Source organism: Haliotis rufescens, unplaced genomic scaffold, assembly GCF_023055435.1.
Source record: "Haliotis rufescens isolate VD_foot unplaced genomic scaffold, xgHalRufe1.0.p SCAF_7, whole genome shotgun sequence".
Lineage (NCBI taxonomy): Eukaryota > Metazoa > Mollusca > Gastropoda > Lepetellida > Haliotidae > Haliotis > Haliotis rufescens.
In genome coordinates this window covers 27,478,063-27,500,868 of record NW_025964361.1, presented here as the reverse complement: position 1 = coordinate 27,500,868, position 22,806 = coordinate 27,478,063, and the positions used below count along the sequence as shown (strand labels likewise).

The 22,806-nt window shown below is 39.5% G+C and overlaps 1 protein-coding gene across 1 annotated transcript in view; it reads left to right on the top strand.

The window, feature by feature from the left end:
* The first annotated feature begins 736 nt into the window (after nt 1-736).
* Nucleotides 737-22,806, top strand: part of LOC124146964 (cholecystokinin receptor type A-like) — a 60,757-nt gene continuing 38,687 nt past the window's right edge. The window contains exon 1 of the mRNA XM_046517546.2: nt 737-1,693. Coding sequence (XP_046373502.2) covers nt 1,261-1,693 — 433 coding nt within the window. The 5' untranslated portion in view covers nt 737-1,260. The remainder of the gene's footprint in view (nt 1,694-22,806) is intronic.

Sequence of the window (22,806 nt, the reverse complement as noted above, 5' to 3'; positions counted from 1 at the left end):
AAACAACTATTATTGATGAATTTGCACCCTGACCTGGTAAATCAACTTACCTCAATCACAATCAACAACGAACAGGTTTTTTTGCAAGGGCTGTTATATACAAATTGAATCAGGAGTTTATTACTGGAAACATGTCTATGAGCGATGCCCAGCGCAAGATGCAGCGTCGACGCTTTGTTGTAATTGATGAGAGAAGTACTGTTATTAATCAACGAGGCATTGTCAAACGGAAACGCAATGCGAAGTATTTACACATACGATCCCGTTATCTAAAACAGGAACACCATACATGCACTGTAAACATAATTCAATGATACCGAAGAGATAGTTTAAGGGTGCGAGCTTAGACATTTGTGATTAAATGAGTGTTTGAGTTAAAATAATCACGTCCCGTGTACACAACCAGCTGCAATGCTATTTCCATCGGACCCAGGGGCACAACAAGGGCCCTGACGTAAGTGAATTTGCAGGACTCCATTCCGAAGTACAAACGATGAATTGTTGGAGCAATACGGCACCTCTGAACCATCGCCAATCTACCTACAAGGCTCTGCAGCATTAACAGAGCCGACATTGTGATAGGCAGGAATATAGCGCTCTAAAGTCTTGGTCGCACATTCAATCTATTGATTTTAAGGCGGGCGAACATGACAAACCCTCCTACTCGATGTCAATCAAAAGTGAAAAACACGTCTCTCTCACGTGTAGTTGAAAATATGTTGCGCTCGCTTTAGTACCTTACCGTTGGACGAGGCTGCTCGCCTAAAGGCGGTGCTTATTGACGGGAGGCTCTTACCCTTCGTGATTCTCACTGGTGTGCTTCTGATACACGTCTGTATCAAATCCACTCGCCGTCCTCAGCGAAACAACTTTCTGCTAATTTGATTCCTTCATTACGGCCACCGTAGGGCTACGCCGGGCGTTTTATGGATGTTTTCCTGAGGTTTTCAAAACATCTTCTCGTTGCAATGGTTTCAAGAGCGGATCTTCAGTTTTAAACCTGACTCGTGAATTGGACAGTGTAGTGCTTGTAGTGTAGTCTTGATGGATCTATATTAAATTTGGGATTTCCTAAACCAAACACTCGCGAATTACAATTGCAAAACATTCAAACCTTCCAGTGAGTTTGGATCTGTTTCAATGAAACTTTCACTGACAGTTTGATACAAAGATGATAGAAGCTTAGTTGCAAATTCCAGTGGAATGTTTGCGTGATTTATTCCTAACGTTTAAGAGACATTTACGCAAGGACCTTCGACCATGACGGACGTGAATTTAAACTGCACAGACATCACGTCCGAAGCAATCTCCCAAGCCCTGTGTAATGTTTCGGAGACCTTAATTCATACACTGTCCCAGTCGTACGATGACGGTTTTACAACTACTTCACCCGGCAACGATACCAACGGGACACTGTTTCGTCGACGTCCCATGGCCAAGCCACTTGAGATGAACATTCAAATCCCGCTGTATGTGATATTGTTTCTCCTGTCGGTGGTTGGTAATATCCTGGTTATTGTGACGCTCATACAGAATAAGAAAATGAGAACAATCACGAACGTGTACCTATTAAACCTATCTATTAGCGACTTGCTACTAGCTGTGTTCTGCATGCCTTTTACCCTCATCCCCATGGTGCTCAAAAACTTTGTGTTCGGAGAAACAATGTGTATTACCATCCGTTATCTACAAGGTAAGTACCACAAAGATTTCAATTTAGAATATGCTTTCTTTCCCTTTTTTCTTACAAACAGATTCCGTGGTTTAGTCCTGAAGACAATTAACTAGGGCTTTTAAGGATTGGCTGAACAATAGACGTTAATGTTAATGTTAATCCCGATTGTCTGATTCTTCCCAAACAAACAGGGTGGGATGATTCAGAAACAATGTAATCGTGGTTCAAATCAAATGTTTCAAACATTTTCATACATAATGTTTATTGATTCCCCGAACAATTCCATGTTTAGAGCTGAATTTTAATCAGCTCAATATTAGAACTTCTTATATATGAAATGTATTATAACGTAACACACAATATAATTATGATTGTTTTGATGATGATGATGATGATGATATGATGATGATGATGATGATGATGATGATGACGATGATGGTGGCTGTCTAGGGTTTTAAACCAGGAATTGTACATGGGCCGTTCCATAATGTGGCTTCAATTTAAATCAGTAAAAGACACGTACATGTATTTCCCCTGTGTGAAATACGATAGCCCTGAACTTTCAGCTTGAATGGTGAACGTCTAGCGTTTTGTCTGAATGAGTCCGCAGGTGTGCCGTATGCTTCAGTCACTCCTGTCCCCGCCTCCCGTTCCCCCCTGCCTCCATCCACACACACACACACACGCACCACGCGGATTCCAAGCTTTTGAATTGAGATCTGCGTAATATGCCTGTAGTACTAAGAATGGGCTCGAACCCTGTTGTTCGGTGGGACGAACGAACGCTGTAACCACACGACCACCATTCCGCTCCACATAAACATAAAACGTGAACGCCAGAGAATAACAGGTCACGATTATCCGACGAAACAAATTCTATTGGGACAAAAAGGAAACAAATAATTTGAATTATAAGGTAAATCAGTCATGACAACAGGTGTTCGTAAAAAGGGTAAGCATGCCTTGCGCTAGGCTGATACAATACACAATGAACATAATGTGCATGTATTCGATAACAAACTATCGCACATATCTCTCGCAAACTCACTGCATTTCCAAACGGGTACGGGCCTACACTGTATGACGGGGTAACCTTCAGTGTGAAGGGGGAGTGTACAATGTGTGAAGGGGTAGAGTACACTGTGTGAAGGGGTAGTGTACACTGTGTGAAGGGGTAGAGTACAATGTGAGAAGTGGTAGAGTACACTGCGTGAAGTGGTAGAGTTCACTGTGTAAAGGTGGGGTGAAATGGGGTTTTATAGCGACGAGCATGCACGTGTGTGTGGCTGCTTGTACCAGTCCGGACTGATGCCGATTTATAGTGTTAGTCCACTGAGATACTTTACCGCAGTTTAACATGAATATCCACTCAGTTACAGTATACTGACTCCGAGCCGACCAGTCCTTGTTAAAGTCCCTTAATGCCGAGCGCCAGACAGGGTAACAACAAGGACCATATTTTAACGTCTATTGGTATGACGCGGACAGGAATCGAACCTCGGACCTTCCGCTCTCCGGGCGGACGCTCTACCACTAGACCACGGAGGTGGTCCATTGTGTGAAGGGGTAGAACACACTGTGTGAATGGGTAGAGCACACTGTGTGAATGGGTAGAGTACACTGTGGGAAGGGGTAGAGTACACTGTGTGAAGGGGTAGGGTACACTGTGTGAAGGGGTAGAGTACACTGTGTGAAGGGGTAGAGTACACTGTGTGAAGGGGTAGAGTACACTGTGTGAAGGGGTAGAGTACACTGTGTTAAGTCCTTTTCTGGTGGCCCCCGCAGTGATATTGGTGGAATAATATCATTAGCGGCGTAAAACCATACTCACTCACTAACATTGACTCTGTTAATGAAATCAAATATTTGCATCCTCTTCTGTGGAATAAATCAAGTCGTCGTAAAACCAGCCCCGCTCATTCGCTCAGTCCGTAATTTAACCGAATCTGTGAATGAGTGTGTGAGGTTGGTCAAACGTCTCTTTACCGTATTTCCATCATGTTACACCATGTGAGCTGAACACTTTTGGGAAGGCACTTTGGTGAAACTCACAAGCTGACAAATGTTGAAACCAAATCTTGATCAGGGAGAATATTAGGTTCGAACTTAGTAGTATCGGATCCTGGTACGGCTAAGGGAGGCACCTATGCACAGTAAATTACAACGCTGTCCACTGTATCCTTAAATAAAGAGTGAGTGAGTGAGTGAGTATGGTTTTACGCCGCTTTTAGCAATATTCCAGCAATATCACGGCGGGGGACACCAGAAATGGGCTTCACACACTGTACCCATGTCGGGAATCGAACCTGGGTCTTCGGCGTGACGAGCGAACGCATTAACCACTAGGCTACCCGACCGCCCCCTTAAATAAAGAAGAAAACATTACAAATAAACGAGACTATTTAATCACAGAGTAAACCATCATAACATCCCAGTATAACATTCAAATGAAAAATGTCAATAAAATCAAAGCTGGCACCGAGGCAAAGCAGTGTGTGGTACATTGTCATTTCCAGGGACATAGTGTAATTACCGCCATTATTAACGACCACCGACGTATATATGTATAGCGTACAGACAAATGACATCAGACATCAGAGATATAGATTACAATGCGTAGATGAAACCATGCCAATTAGAACGAAGTCATCGATATATCCTATTGTAGGTCCACGTCGTCGCTGTAGAGGTCGTAAGCGTAGTTCATGCCTGCGAATATTACTAAACACTACTGTGCTGAAGTTAATTATATTAAATCGATAGCTGACGAATACACAAACGTGTTCGAATGTTACATTGATTTGGCTCACGTTATATTATATCTATGATATACATGTTTTCGAATGGACACATGTTACAGATTGTGCGTTTTTTTTCATTTTTTATGGAACAAATATTTAACGAAGCAAATGGTTAGGAAATATATTTGTCTTCCAACTCAACTCTCGATATTTTAAGAGATGTTAGATGATACTGAAAGTGCCGATTTCCAATCTAAGTCTAGACATTGTCGTCAATGCGTTGTGTAAATTTGAGACTGTCTCTATAATGTGTTGTATAACCAGTTATTGCTTGAATGGTGCAGCTTATAACACCTGAGTTAGGAGACAAGTCAAGCGTTATTTTAAAGGGTTTCTTCAAACTTCTATGACTGTAAATCTGACTATGTATTGCATGATTTCAGGAATGTAGCAAATCCAGATTCTCGTATGTTCTGTGATAACTATACCATGGGTTGTCTGCATCGTGCGTCATCCTTCTCCTACATCAATCTGACATTCCCTGATGCAACTGGAATATTAAAGTGGCGTTAAATATATAACATCAACATTAGAGAATATCCAGTCTGGATCATCCACAGAAGCACATGCCATTGGGCACACATTCGACGAATATCACTGTTGTAATTTCTTTCTTATAATTAAAGTCTCTTTGACTTTCGTTACACTTGGATACATAGAGGGTTACACTGAATACTGAAACTATTCATATATAAACGGCATCTCGATATCGAACTTGTTAGCCGCATACGACGGCTAACCAGTCTACTGACTGTGTGTGCGCATTTGCATGATTGTTAAAAAACAATTTCAAGAATTACGAATGTCTAACTTGCTACGGCAATGTATCTTACTTGCTATCTATGGAACCAGACCTATTGACAAATTTTGTATCAATGCAGGTTGTGAGTCTATTGCATACAACTGTATAAATAAAAGCGACAAAACCCTTTCCATATTCACAAGAAATCTCTGCAGAAAACAGGGTCGATTGTCCGATTCCGACAATATCAGCATGTTTTATGAAGGCAATATAAACGACCTAAATATAAGACTGACTGACTGAGTATGGTTTTACGCCGCTTTTAGCAATATTCCAGCAATATCACGGCGGGGGACACCAGAAATGGGCTTCACACATTGTACCCATGTCGGGAATCGAACCCGGGTCTTCGGCGTGACGAGCGAACGCTTTAACCACTAGGCTACCCGACCGCCCCCTAAATATAAGAAGAAAGTAACACATTTGCCAATTACATACAAACACAGCCATGACTCAATATGCTAAAGGGAAGGAATTACACTGAATGTCAAGAGAACAGGCGAGATTTTTTTATGATATAATAATCCATGTATTAATGCGTGTTTTGCAACAGCAAATGTGGAGGAAGAAGAAAGATAACTGTCATCTCAGCGTTAAAAGCATTCGTGCGACCGTTATCCGTGTGAAATAGTTATATGATAGATAATAAACCATGCAACAAAATATCGCAATGAGTGTAGGAACGTGCACGGTCTCCCATTCAGCTTTATTTTTCTTACATACTTAGCTACATGACCACCACAGGGCGTAACAGCTCGCTTCAGACATTACTGCTGACTGGCACTGAGAGGCATTGTATCCTTATTTCAAGCTATCTATAGAAGAAGGAGTCGTAATGATGCCGTCTTTATTAGGTAACGCATGAGCATTGCATCAATCAAGTTGCCCATTAGACAACATTGATCTCAACTCACTTTCAAAGCAGCATTGTACGCAAAGCCATAATGTGCTACTGTTATAACTTCATGTATTGTAAGGTTCCCATTGAGAGAATTTTGTTGAGAGTCGTGGTATGCACATACATTTCGTCCATTGATCGACAAGTCTGCATGTTCCGCACACATGCCGCGCGTATTTGAGAACAGGTGAAGTACGTAAATATTTGGCTTTCGAAGTAAGAGGCTTTAACCGGGCTGGGGTTATTTATGAAATGAGCGCCAATGTTTCAGTCCATTTGGTGTTTTTTCTATATTTTTTTATTAATTCAATTTAATTGATCTATTCTCATATTCTTATATTATCAGTTCCATTATATATAATAGTCTTGAGTGGATGAGTCACGATCACACAATGATGATATCAGTTGTGCCCCACAAGTACAACAAGAGGAATACATCAGACATTATTTGTTTTTGTCACTGATGCGTAAGTACACAAATACAAATAAACGTTCATTTATTTAAGTCTTTGAAAGACATTTAGAAGAGAAACACACAAGGAAGAGAATTTATGGATGTCAACTTCTGTATTAAGAGGAACACAACGCTTTGGATTGTATGCTTACTCCTTCATCAGGTGAATGATCTCCTGTTCGTTCACCTGATGAAGGAGTAAGCATTTACTCCGAAACCTTGTGTTCTTCATAAAAAAGAAGTTGACATCCATAAATCTTCTTCCTTATGTTCATTTATTTGTTTATTTTACTTACTAGGCTAACAATACAATGTCTTTAATATACATATATAAAACTTATAATCGATACAAATGGGTAAGGATTGATCAGTATTCATACAGGTTCGCGTGATGCATGACTGTATCACCTCAGAATGGTGACCGTTAATACTGAAGTATTGTTATCCATTCTGACGTAGGCTTAACGAACACAGGTACACGTGAAGGCGTTATGCTATAGTTCAAGCTGAATAAACATTTTCACATTATATAGTCAGTGTCAAGTAACCTCTAAAAGGTTGACCGAAAATGAAATAAACATTTCAAAAATAATTTTATACATGATGACGTGAAGTTGTACGATAAAACCTCGCTAATCCGGACCCCATGAGGACGGAAACCGGCTATTTGAACATTACTGTAATTGGCATTTATATATCCATTAGCTAAATTATCATCATACGCGTACTCGTGGGTTTCACCAAAGTGGTCAACGTCTAAGACCTGCATCATTACGGGCTTTCCTCCCACGTCAGGGTAACACGTCGTGATATACATTCAGAAATACTGTTCAAAGCGGCGTTAAACCCAACGTACTCACTTATATATCTCAAAGTATCGTTCACGAGCTGTAGTATCATTTAAAAAGGCTTTAAATGTGAAATTGAACTTCTTTATTTTTTCAAAGTGTTTCTTCAACGTTTACACACTATCTATAAAGCACATTATTCTGGAACAATGTTTCGTTTATCGAGAAATATGTCCGACTCGACTATTTCCCTGTGCAAGCAAGTACTAATCGGATGACCAGGATTTCGCTGTGCTGTGTAATTCTCATCAATCATTCTGCTTGTGGAAACTCTGTATGGATACTAACAGAAAGTAGTGCACTTTATCAAAGGTTGAATCAATGAATGATGCCCTATATATACATAACTGTTCCACGTGGCCCTGCTGGTGTATTGGGTAGCAATGAAAAGCCGTCAGTATAACGGTTTATTCATTATTTATGCGTCTGTAGTGGCCTATTGATGTAAATGGTGCCAATTGCCACCAGCCACGATAAGCCAACTGTATAACATCAACTCTGCATTTGCAATGCGTCTCCCTGATGGGTATCGCTTTGACGAAAGTGGTCAGTGTACAAGGCTAAGGCTAACGCATTCCCTAGAACAATTTCTTACAAAAATATGTTATTAACCATTCGTCTTCAATTACCATCTTGGTACTTAAGTGAAAAAATATATGAAACTGGCATAATGAAGACGATTATTTTGTGAGCCGTGTGATTATTTATTTCTTTATGACAGGAAATAAATGGACATTGCAATATTGATAAATATCTAATCCATTAAGCCAAAGTGGTTGGGAAAGGGAGTACACATAATTCTGCATACCAATGCTATCATATTATATCGGGTATATTACAGCGTTGTATTATTGTATCTTCGTGTGATAGACGTTGTGTAGTTATCTTGAGTAATGGTGTCTGTGGACTTTTGTGTGCTCTAGCAACATATTACAAATCGATCGCAGGTTTTAAGTGAAGCGATCACACGCTGATTGTACTATCGGCAATGATAAGGTAAATCACAACGTCAACGTAAGATGGCTACATGTCGGTTACGTGTGACGTCGCTACACATGACCTTTTGAGGTTATAAAACGTCATCAATGGATCACGACCATATTGACATTTGTTTATATAACGTAGCGACTATGATTGAACACACAATGGTGCGTTTTGAATATTGGTACTTTTTAAAAATAAATATTTCTATTTCTATAGTAAAGTGTGCATTTGGCTTTTTGGAGTGAGTGAGTTGGTTTGTAAGCCCCTTAGCAGTATTCCGACTATATCACGGTGGGAGACACCAGAAATGGGCTTCTGACATTGTACCCATGTGGGCAATTGAAACCGGGCCTTCGACGTGACGAGCCAACGCTTTAACCACTAGACCACCCCACCGCCCCGGCTCGTTGGAAACAAGGTAGAGATGTTAAAATATACATGTATGTAATAAACGTGTACACATTACCGGATCTTTATTGTGTGGTAACTAGAAAACACGTTTCTACAAACAAGAACAATTCAAGCTGTTGGAACTGATGCCACCATAATGAAGTATGACTTAATTAAATCTGTGAAAAGATTTATTTAATATTTTTTTGCCGAAACGAGTTTCCTATCAATGTTAGTATAATCAGATTAAGTTCTTGGCTCAAGATATTTTTCTATTCTTAAAATGAAGACTTTAAGAGAGTGCGAAATTAAAAGTTTCAAACGTAACCTTTCTAATCAAACATCGCCTTTATCAATCCTTGGCCTTTTGGCAACAATGCAAAATCAAATGTCATATATCTTCTACACGAAAATTCCAATAAGTACAAACATAATTATTCTAGCGTTATGAATACCGTTCTGTTATTCTACATTAACGCTGGCGTCGCTATCCCAAACGCCTCTAGCCTCGCTGTCATATCAATATTAATATGCGTAGCAGTGTTCGGCAAGTATTGGTGTTGCTTAGACGTGACAAAACGCTATTATACGGGCAGATTATTAATCCCTAATTGATAGGAATGGTTCCGCAGGAGAACGCTTTCATGTCAAAATTTAATATTATACCCTTATGGTGAGAGTAATTCTATGATTTATTAGATTTATTTCAAGATTACAAAGGTTACGGAAAATTGATACGAAGTTGCGTATGGCTTGTTTTGACATTTGGTTCACGTGAAAACACGTGTAGGGCTTTAGGGAAGCGCAATATGATATAGGGTGACACATACAGCTCTAAAAAGTCGGAATGCAAGGACAAAAAAATATCGATTAGTATCGATATGGTCTACGGTTGACTTTAACTTGCAGGTAACTGTGTTTCCTTTGAGTGAATTCTAATGACATATCATCAGAGAATTTTATCTATGAAATTTTTTCATTAGCGATATCTTGGAAACATTACAGAGCTGGTGCATATTGCTGCACTGGTGAAGGGTAAACACACATTCCATTAAGTCAATTTCGTTGAAGACGATGTAAGCCTTTGCTCCCGAAAATGTTCAAATACGGATAAGTTGATGAATGTTCGTTGCACTGCATATCTTAGGTTAGTCAAAAGTATTGAATGTATGCCTTATTTAAAGACTACGATATATAATGTGTTCTTAAACATTTATTGATACGTACAGTATATATTATATAATACTTGTTTGGGACCTAAAGCATTGGACATAATATCTAACTGTAACGTTGGTTTGCGATCACAATTTGCTCAAATTTCATCTTGGAAAATATTACTTTGTTATTTATAAGTCAGGTCAAATAATACGTTTGGAACACGTTGTGTGGCCTGTTTTGCAATGCATTCAACAGCATATAGATATGTGCAGGTGATGTCAATATATGTTTAAAACAAAACTAAGAAACAATTAGATATAACAATAGCATTTAAACTTGGAAACTTCTATTGAATTAAACAACATTTATTCATTCCAAAACATAACCACATAAACTAATGTTTGCAAATGCCACCGAAATTACATTCAGTGACAAAGATTCGAAATATATATTCTCACTAGTGTATGATTTCGATTTTAGTCAGAGGCCTTACATGGGATTTACCTTAAAGACTTAAACACCCTATACAACCCACCAAGGTTCGTGGACCGCCTCCGTGGTCTAGAGGTAAAGCGTCCGCCCGGAGAGCGGAAGGTCCTGGGTTCGATCCCCGTCCACGTCATACCAAAGGACGTTAAAAGATGGTACTTGTTGTTACCCTGTCTGGCGCTCGGTATTAAGGGGCTAAAACAAGGACTGGTCGGCTCGGAGTCAGTATACTGTGTCTGAGTGGGGTATTCATGTTAAACTGCGGCATGGTATCTCAGTGGGCTAGCACTATAAATCGGCATCAGTCCGGACTAGTACAAGCAGCCACACACATACACGTGCAATAATCTTGGACGCGACGTTAAACCCAATGTCAACTCACCTCACCTCACCAAGCTTCGTACACATGAAACGAACGACAGCTAACGAACATATCGAGATACACAGTACATGTGTATGGATATAAAGCTACGGATGTGTGTTAAATAATCACTGAGTGATACACTGCAGTTGCAAAATGCAAATGATGTGAGCAGAAATATGCGGCAGAGAGAAAAAAGTAAGTAGTTTCTTGAATGACTATAATGTGCGTCTAAGTGATGCTATCATCTAAATCGACCTCGTTGAATTGAAGAGAAGGCATAAACGGACCACCAATTGAGTTAACAGACTTAAATCGAATGAACAGAAGGTGCTCGCCGTTGATAGCCACTTAAGCTGCGTGCTGTAGGTTCGATTCTTTCATACGAAGATGCCCCGTGTTGTCCCTGATTGATCTTCAACATGCATCTTGAACATTACGAGTTCTACCAAGTATCTTTCGGTCATATCATAATGATCTAACGTTTGGGAATAAGAGTGGATTGAGTATTTACCAGAAAACCTTTGCAACATTCAAATGTTTACCTGGGCCTGGTTTCATAAAGAGATGTTTGTGCTGCGGCTCCCAAGACCATCTTCAAATATGATGCTGCGACAGTAAATGGAGCTCTCCCATCGGTTTATACATGAAACCGGCCCTTGAATTTACACTACAAATATCTTAACCCCAATACTTTAACCTAGACTTAAGATGATCATAATGCTAAGGTCGTTTTGATGAACATGTCTTGTTTCCCATTCTTTGATCTCAGTAATACCAATCAATGTGTTGTGAAGTTTAGGAGCTACAGTGTACGTTAGTGTAGAATGGGATTTTATAATGGAGGCCAAAACTCGGGATAAAAGGCATATTGCATTCTTATCATGCAATATTCATATTAAGAGGTAATCGTTTTACATCATGCACAACCAGACATTTTACCATATCACATCACATCGCATCACTCAAACAAAGGTAGCATTTGATATCGAAGCTGATGAATAATGTACTAATCTATATTACCCATGAGGGTAGAAAGTTAACGTGTAATACCTTATTTCCATTTGCACTTGGGGTATTAGCGATGTTTGTCGCAGACGGGTCAAAACGAGATGACGTCATATTGTTCCATTGTTTGAAAAATGCGATATAAGGTCCTCCATGGTTAATGGCATTGATATCAGTAAGAATGTCTCCTGACATATTTTAAGACAATCTATCGCAAGATTTTAGACAATCTCTGAATGGAGGCATACACCCTTGAAACATCGGCTACAGGTCAAATTGTCAAAGATACGGTGTTATAATTATATATCAAACAAACAGTGACATTATTTCCCATTTTACGACTGTCCTTATTCATATGTGTATGACATATTTTTATAAGTTTCATGCTATTATAATACCAATTGATGCAAAAGTGTAGACACAGTGAGTAATTTCTCTACATGCCTCTGTAGTAAAATGTGAATTTGACGACGTATATAATAATAATCTAGTGCAAAGTAATCCACATTTATCCACTTCTTTTTCAAATGGAAATAATATCTATCTCAGAGAAAGTCTCTCTCTCTGTAGGCGTGAGGCGTTCATTACATTTTACTTTCTGATAATTCTCGAAACTGTGAATTAGGTATTATCCGTCCCCTGTAAATTAAAATGAAGTCCCCTCGCCAAACATTCAACGCTTATATAATTCATTCACTTGAGACTACAAATCCATTATTCCTCTAATCTCGTCGGCTAGTCTCTAAGCATATTACCGAACAAACGGGCCGAGGTCTAGTGTAAAGTTGTGTTTACTATGAGTCAATAGACATGTGTTGAATACATATATTCCCTTTTTTGAGATGGCTAGATGTTTTGAGAATACGACTGCATTTGTAGATTCGTTAGCTGAGAGTGCCTCGCTACCTTAAATGGTATGGTACCTCAATGGTAACAAGATTCCAAGATTTCAAGTTCCGGGTTAAACTTATTCGCGTTACTTATTATGTATCGTTTTGCAACTCGTTGCATTTGTAGTGTCTACAGTTTTTGACATGCTTCAAAATATAGAACAAGGGTACTCTTGGAAATAAAAGCGACACAACTCTTTCCATATTCATCAGACTTCTCTGTCAAAAGAGTCGATTGTACAGGCCCCAGGGGCATGCTGTTAGATGGCAACTATATCAGGTAATGTGAAGTTACAACCACAAGACACGAATAATGATCAGGCAATATTCATGATATATCATGGTAGGAAGGAGGCTTGTTCGGTTTTACAACTCAGTCTATGCCCTAATGTGTTGTCTTAATCTGAATTACACGCCAATGTTTAATTTCAGTCTTTCATATCGCCAGTGATATTGGCATAACATGGCACATTTGAAGAATAGGAGTTTGGTAGTAATCATTAGGTAAGGAGTTCCTGAGTTAATTTTGTCACCGCTTCGAATAGAATTTCAGTTTGATGGAGAGCAACTCTGGTCGTTTACCACGGAGAGCCTCGAGCACGAGAATGAGAAAAAGAAGGACTTGCACTTGTGTCCAACTGTGGGGGTTAATACGGTTATAAAGACCAACCGATCTGGCATGACCGACAAAATCTAGAAGTCAGATTAGAAACAGAACACTTCAATGAGAACACAGGGAATACGGCTACTGATGTCTGCCCAGCATCACAACGACGTCGACATTCACCGATCACCAAATGCATTGCAGGATTGAATACACTATGGGCTGTCTTGGGAAGGTGCGATCAGCATTTGATTAAAAGACCACAACTTTCCGTCTTTCAACTTTTGGCATTATTTAACAAAGCTTTATCGACCAAAGGCATTTCATTATTTAAGAAAGCAGAAATGACATCCCTTGTAGCTATTGTGATGGAAATATAAGCGTGTATCCGTCAAAATGAAGGATTATTTTGTATAGTACCCGTTGGTGACTGAATAATTATGTTCTGCATTAACATGGACTATGCACATTTCAAATATGAAATTTATAAGTTTATAAGGTCAGGTTTGCAATTATAGCGTCGTAATTTAACATTTTTTTAACACGACGACGTAGAGACCACACGAATTGAGTGCGGTTGGGCATATCTTGTGACAGGGTGATGTGAGGTGAAATATGGTTCGTCGCGTTCAAAAGTATTTCACTTATGTAGCGACGTGTATGTACGTGTGTGTAGCTGCTTGTATTAATCCGGACGTATGCAGGACGGTTTTATTGTGCAATCCCCCTGAGATACCTTGTCTGAACTTAAATGCGAACACCTCATTCAGACACAGCACACTGACTCCGAACCGGCCGGTCCTTGCTTTATGTCCGTAAAGCTGAGCGCAAGAAAGGGTATCAACTTCTACCATATTTTAGAACTACACAGGGGACGGTTCTAATGCTAATGTGCCACGATGACACAAGGGCGATGGCTCTTGGGCCAATTTACACAAAACATCGCTTTTTTTTAATATTGTCAATATTTTAACATCGGGATCTAACAATCGCCATCCATTTGCATAAAGCGATTGTAGGCTAAAATCATTGCCAAGCTGCAAATTGATCCAGACCAGTCTCAAATGATTAGGACTGTAGCCCCTGAATATACGTGACAATATCGTGTGCAAGAGGACTGTTTCTAATACATAATCTGCTTTACGTTCAATCGTTGACATATTATTTAAAATTTCTTAAAATGAGCGATTCAAATTGACAATTTGAGCGCATCACAGTTTAAGCTATCGTGAAGGAGTTTGGTTTAACGCCGCTTTTAGCAATATTCCAACAATATCATGGGGGAGGGGGCACCAGAGATGAGCTTCACACATTGTACCCATGTCGGGAATCGAACCCCGGTCTTCGGCATGACGAGCTAGTGCTTTAGCCACTAGCCTACCCGTACGCCCCTATAGCCACCATGGCGTAACATAACAATTCCATTTAAATCGTTGCTGAAACAAATGAACAACTGTATAACTTTCGATAATTTGGGAAGGATTAAGACGGAAGGTGTCTGGAGGCTATGGCAATGAACAGGACCGTTGATAGGTTATTTCAGGTAAAACAAGCAGTGTAAGATAATGCTGAAGACGTCATGTATTAAATGCTTTGCCATTTCGCAAACAATATGCTTGAATTAATCAATCGACATGATTATTTGTGAGATTTTCCAATTTGAAATAATTGCCTTAATAACCGTACCTTGGGTCATGTATGCGTATATAATTACAGTATAATATAATCATAGTTGAAATGTACATGACAGCATTGTCGAACGCAAGTTATATATTCTTGTGTCAGTTATATATTGAGAGTCAGTTCAAATCTCCTCCAATAAGATTATACGCTAACGCAATACCTGTTCATTTTGCATTCTCACTTCATCAACATAACTTCAGTTTTGAATTGATATTTAAGCATTAATATTCATGTATAACTTGAACTGGATATGTTACTGAACCTGATTGAGGTAACCGTGCGTTTTCTTCCCTTGAATTATGAATTATGAACCAGTCATACTGTTACATTGTTGCGCCTATTCTATTCATGATCAGTGCACACATCCATTCCTCTTTGTTAAAATCTTGGTTCTGGAGGACCGCCAGAACCAAGGTTGTTGAAGGAAAGTTATCCGTCATCCGCCAACCCTGTCGGTCTTCCATATCACCGGGACATTTTGCCATCTAGTCTCTCTATAGTTGAAATAAAATCAACCGTAGGGAGTGTTTTTTCGTAATACATGTCTATCGGTTTAAGGGGTGTTTTACCGCCATCAGCATCAGAATATGTCGATGAAGATGAGGTATACGATGTTCCGGCTTAGGTTTACGTATGCCTTCAGCCAATATATGGTCTTCGCATCTATTTTGCCCTTTACGCCAAAAAATGGAGTCTGTTTCGGTGGATAACCTAGACTGGTTATTCTTTTGCATTAATAATGTATATTTACGAATACCAGCAAGGTCAGAATAAATTGATAACAAGGCTGTTTCTGATTCCCCGAGAATATTCATTTAGGCAAGAGTTCAAGAGTTCACGGATTCAACAGTGAAGTAATTTGCAGCAAAATACGATCATATGTACCTACTTCCCACTATAACAATGTCCACGAGAAACATTAGAGATGCGTATATATTCAATATTGCATGACAATTATGTTTTTTATTTGCATATGTAGAACACAAACACACTGATGGAATTATTTTTAGATTCTCCTTCGTTTTTTACAGTTCCCCGAAACTACCTTTGTCAGCCTCAAAACACATGTTAAGGTCTGATCACATATTTGCATAATTTAATGATCGTGTAGATAAATGTTAATATTTTCAGTAAAAGGAAATTTGGTTAAATTGTCATCGCAATATGGATAAATGGATGTAGCTATTAATGTACACAATCTTAATGATATATAAATCACACGTCGCTTCGTACTCAACTTATATTTCCTACCTTACGTCTGCTTACCAGAAGCGTTACAACTATAACTATCTCCTGACCATAGTATTAAACATTTTCAACTCCCTGGGGAGAATACGCTTCTTTTACAACGGCTTCTTGATTAATCTCACGTTCTTTGCAGAGGTCGTTTAGAAATATAAAACTGAAATAAGATTATAAATAATACTTTATTATGATATTTTCGAGTTATCTGAAAAGAATTGTGGGATCGGATCGTTTAAGGAAAACAGAAACAAAACTGTTTTGTAAGACTTTCAAGTCAAAGGTTTGTTTTGATTCCAATATTGAAGATGTCGATTTTTTAGTGAATACGTGTACGTTAAGCCTTTGATATTATTCCATATTTGAGAACTATTTATTATTGATTGCATACATGTAGATCAAATTATCATTCGTGTTAGTGTCATGATTGTCGCACAAAATATAAGAGTTTTTCCTGTTGAAATACAGTTAAGTAGAATAACACCGACAACGTCTTTCAGAGGCCTTACAATGAGTATAACAATGACTGGTGTCAGTGTGGCCAAGTGGTATAAGGCACTGGATCTCTTTATGTGGAGTGGCGTACCTTAACCTTGCCAGACGGATCCGCTGATCGTGAGTTTGAATCCCCATTTTCTCCAAGGATCCCTGCACTGTCAGTGCTCGTGTGTTTCCCTGCCCTATGTCATGTTGAGTTTTCAAAGCTGAAGTGTTTCTAACGGCGTACCCTCCACATGAAACCCACTTTATTCGCCCCACAGGAGAGTACAAATATGCGTGGCCCAAACTATATGGGCTCCGAAGTTATTAAATAGCATTTCGGGTAGAAACGTAGGAAGACAGAAAGTACACAGAGACAATTAATAAACGATTTTATCCATTTAAAACCTGTTTTATACTTTGAATGTAACGTTTTTCGGTGACCACAATATTTACTTTAATACCATGTCAGAGGTTGCACAGTTCTCAACAACAGTTGCACAATCAAGTCGTACTGCTTCGTGACGATAACGTCTGTGGCAACCTGCAGAGAGTGTCGAGGCGGCATTACAGAAACCGTGTACGATAGCCTAAGTGAACGATGGACCTACATGTAACACGATAAGACACTGCTACTGTAGATTTTACTTAAACTGAAGAGAGATCTAGAATAGATGGCAAAATGTCCCGGTGATAAGGAAGACCGACATGGTTGACGGATGCTCAGTGCACTTGTTCCACGACAGTCTAGGAGCTAATCAAGTCGATCGTAACGGCAATGCATGTACGCATGTATGCTGTTAAAGGTTTGCCGATAGAAAGAGGTTTGTGTTGTGCAATGTACAACCATTCATACCATGGCCAGTAGACAGCCTTAAATGAAATTGTAGACTCGGTGGAAATTATAAAAGAACAACTTCAACTGGAATTCTTTTCTTTTTTAAAATCCCGATTCTTAGTCATGGATCAAAAAGACAAGTTATACAATGTAAAACATCATTTTACATACTTTAGATAGTTACCTAACCTGTTAATGTCGAGAGTGGATACTTCATCAGTTGGCCCCGTCTGTCTTATATCAGAGAATGTCTATTTTAGTTGCCACTGTAGCTCCGCGTAGTACACTTAACACCCACTACCAGGAACTGTAGCCATAGTTTGTTATTCGATCAGTAGATTTAAGATATCGGTTAATTCAAATATGAAACTGCTGAAACGCCAACTGGGCGGTGAAGATGTACCACGTGCTCCTTGACAGTTCACAGAACGGTAGCAAATTGGAAAAGGGTTGTCTCCCATTTGGCTGGATGTAGCCGAACAATTGGTGTTATGTTTCTGACAGTGGGCAAATAAACTTGACCGACTACAAGAGCTGGAATGGACAAGGTCAATAGCGGTCCCGACATGTTTAATTTTAGCTACAACTCAGCCGTTGTATTTACATTGCCATTTACTTTCTCATCACAAAGACACCAATTTAGCAACAAGCTGGGCTCATTGATCGGATGGGATCGCAATTTGTGTCAAAAGGTGCGGCCAGGGCACCAAGATTGTTCTTGACGTAGATTTGCCCTCGGACCTGCTGCCACAGCCCGGGTTCCAGGGTAAAGAAGTTGTGTCAAACGGTTGCTCGACAATCCTTTGTAGTGTCATACGGGATTACACATTAACCTAACATTTATTTAATATGTTAACTATCATATTATGATGTTTGTGTCCTTGTGGTTGTCAATCGATACTTGATTTCGAGTCTGTACTCATGTATACGATATCAGAAAATGCTGCTCTAATCATCCCTAAAGCGTGCAGAATATCGGTTTATGTGACTACTAAACCGTTACACATATTCATGTGTGCTATTGCTAAAAATAACAGGACATTCCTGGCTTATTATTATGCGTACATGAATCGTTTGTGTTAGCGACTATACATCTACATTTGTAATGGGGCATTATATGTTGGTTATATATCCAATCGTGAGAGTTTAATACTGTATGCAGTATTGTCACAGGAGAGAGTAGGAATTTGTACAGCTATAAGTGAAATATGTCACCACAGCTATATATCTGGTCTAAGAAAGTACAGGTGATGCTGATGAAGGATATTATGGCTGTAAAGACGAGATTGTTTTTGTGATCCTCTCATATATTGATGTGTAAAATGATAAAGCGAAATGCACTATATATTCCACGTTAACTCAACTTGATCATGTTAAACTTGAGATGACCATTCTTAATACATCGCCGTGTCTTGATAGGATCTTTCGAAAGACATTTAACATTTAATATAGTGATATGTGTCCACATATTAAGCAATAACTGACGCACATATACATTGTAGATTGCCAGTGTGCGGAAGGCGAATCCGATTTTAAGGACATGTTATCACCGGTTTTACCAGTTATGATATGTTTAGCCTAGTGGTTGAAACAACAGTCACAGCTAGATTCGTTTGTGGTTTGTTTGTTGTTTAACGCCGCAATCAGAAATATTCCAGCTAAATGACGGCGGTCTGTAAATAATCGAGTCTGGACCAGACAATCCTGTTATTGACATCATGAGCATCGATCCACGCAATTAGGATACCACTGACCACCCGATCCCGTTAGTCGCCTCTTACGACAAGCATAGACGCCTTTTACGGCAAGCATGGATTGCTGAAGACCCATCCCCGTCGTAATATTTAAGAACTGTTGTTAAAAGCGGCGTTAAACCAAACTCGCTGATACTGAACCTGTCGGCAGTCAGTCAATTGATCATGTATTGATCTCGGATATTGTCTTGTTTGAGTAACATATGTGTCAACATTTTATTTTTCGTGTCAAAGTATTCAAGAGGTATATGTTTTTATTGAACAATTTAGCCTCCCTGTCTTACAGGAGACTGATCGAGTTAAATGATTCTCGTGGAGGAACGGGGCACGAACACCTGACTCAGCTTAGAGTGTGGTCGTGTTTTCTATTATCTGTTATAATGAGCAAATACCATATGATTTTAGAACGCTTCGAGCTATTTCGTGACAAACCCTGAACATGTTCGCGTATGTTAGTTGCAAAGTTGTCATTTTCCGGACACGAAATAGAGAAAAATACCTGGAGAAATAAAAATATTTGATTTTCTTCAAATCTATCAAATCTTGACATTCTGTTCATATCATTTGCACTGCATCCATGATCGGCTGCATTTAAGAAGTTGCCTATGTAGTCCAGTAGATGGTTGGTTAGTTTGAGACAACTGTAGGTTTGATTCCCGGCGTGGATAGAATATGTGTTGTATGTACGGACTATGTATGGTTGTCTGAAAAAAGTAGAAATCGCTTCGATGTCGGATTTATCCTTTATTATATGCTTAGATTAAATTCCATGTACGTCGATAAAGCATATATTTATTGAAAAATATGAAGAATTATATTCAATCTGTATCCCTATGTTACATATCAACATATTGCTGATTATCTTTGCCTTGGCTGGGATATTGCTGAAAAAGGTGTTAATCCCACTCACTCACAACATTCACAACACTCACTCACTCACTCACTCACTCACTCACTCACTCACTCACTCACTCACTCACAACACTCACTCACTCACTCACTCACAACACTCACTCACTCACTCACTCACTCACTCACTCACTCACTCACTCACTCACTCACTCACAGCATTTGAACATGACGTACGTAATAAACGAATGTTATGATGATACATCCTAGTCATCTACTAGTATATTGTGTACCAAACCTGTCCTCAGTACACACAAAAACTCCACATTTTCTTTTGCGTTTGCTCGTCGTCTATTTCGTATAAATGTGACTCACTCAAGCACTAACTCCCTAATACGAGGGTCGTGCCCATTCGGATGTACATATATGATATGTTAATGATGAGTGGAGGGAACTTAGAAGATATTCTTAAAATATCTCGCCATTTAGCCGTCTTTATGATCGCAGCGCTAGTAGATCATTGTCACGATCGCGGAGACGACTTCAGCAACGTTGTTAGGTTGAAAGAAAGGATATCGATCCTGTATAGTTCATACAAAATCATCACTGCTTTTTGTTAATAGAAGTAGCAATTGGATTGTGTCATGCATGTCGAACACGTGTGAGCATGCAGTAGATGCTGGGGATTCCAGGTAAGGATACCGGTCCCCAGAAACATCTTCATGTCTTCAGAGGACTCGATTGAGAAGGAGGTCAGGCTGGGTGGCTTGGCTAATATCTGTCATCTTATCCCAATTGTGTATATAGAAGGTTATGATGTAAATAACTGGATTATCTGGTCCAGGCTCGATTATATACATACCGTCGTCGTAAAGCTGAAATGTGTTTTAGGACGGTGTTAAAAAACAAACAAAACAAAACAAATATGCAGCGTCAACAAATGCTTAAATCATAGGCATGCATGTATTGTCTTTAAGGGAACTTTTAATATCAATGCATGTCTTGGGTTTTACGGAAGTGTAGTGGGGCCAAGGTAATTATTTTTTGTCTAAGTATCTCCTACGTAAGACTTAGTTTCTCCTACGTAGGACTTACTATCTCCTACGTAGGACTTACTATCTCCTACGTAGGACTTACTGTCTCCTACGTAGGACTTACTATCTCCTACGTAGGACTTACTATCTCCTACGTAGGACGCACTGTCTCCTACGTAGGACTTACTGTCTCCAACGTAGGACTTACTATCTCCTACGTAGGACTTACTATCTCCTACGTAGGACGCACTGTCTCCTACGCAGGACTTACTATCTCCTACGTAGGACGCACTGTCTCCTACGTAGGACGCACTGTCTCCTACGTAGGACTTACTGTCTCCTCCGTAGGAATTACTATCTCCTACGTAAGACTTACTATCTCCTACGTAGGACGCACTGTCTCCTACGTACATGTAGGACTTACTGTCTCCTACGTAGGAGATAGTAAGTTGACACGTACATGAATCATATGGTATGGGCATAGGTTCCCTGGTAGCAGCTTTAGAACGGCTTGTGTCGTCATTTGTATAACAGTTGTTTGTGATGATCTGTTGTTAAGGTACATGTTGTACAGTTTTATGGGTCGTGTACCGGAGAGAGCCGATCGACTTCCTTGATGTACAAATCTCGGCTGTGACGGCGGAGTAGTCAAGTTGTTACAGCTTTCTACATCCCGGGTTCAATATTCAAATGGGTACGGTGTATATAACATTAATTATAAAACATCAACGTCAGAAAATAATAAGTCTCGATTATCTGCCGAAACAAAATCCATACGGCGAAAAACACAAAATATTGGTGACAAATATATGAATTGATCACCAAAAATGGGTGATGTTACCACGTGTTCACGAAACGGGTAAACATGACCTGCTCAACCAGTAGTACCCGCCACTCGCACAATTTGCATGAAATATACTCAGTCTGTGATTTGATGCCTAACGTCACACAGCAAAACTCCTGCCATACGGCAGCGGCCTGTTGACGATCAAGCCTTTTCTACATTAAGCGTTTCCCATGACTTTAGCATGATATCTCGAGACATTTTGACACACCAGTGTAAACATTAGTAAGTAAAGGTCAAGTACAGTGACTGCTGGGAGTTTCTAGGGATTCGGTCCTGTCCCATACTGAAGCACATGTAGCACATATGGTGTCTCCTTGGGCAAGTGACTTTTCGTATTGTGCCAGCAGTGAATGGGTACCCGGTAGGATAAGATGGCAATGTGGCTGTTAACCTTCTAGCGCCTAACAAGCAGCTTGGGTTGTATACTTCCCAGGGTGCTGAGAATGATTGTTGCGTGCACCTTATTTTTTTATTATTATTATTTATATTTATTGTGCCAATCCCAAGCGAAATGTCGAGATAACGGAGTTCGACTTAAGGAGGTTAAATAATAGCTGATGTAATTTATCGATGTTCTTGTGGGAAATCCTGATAACCGCGGGTGTAAAGACGAAATGAAAGAATGAAAGAATTCTTTTGGTTTGAGAAGATCAATATTGGGAGCCGTGAGGGAAGCTATACAGATTAAAACTAGTTACAACACATATTTCCTTTGGT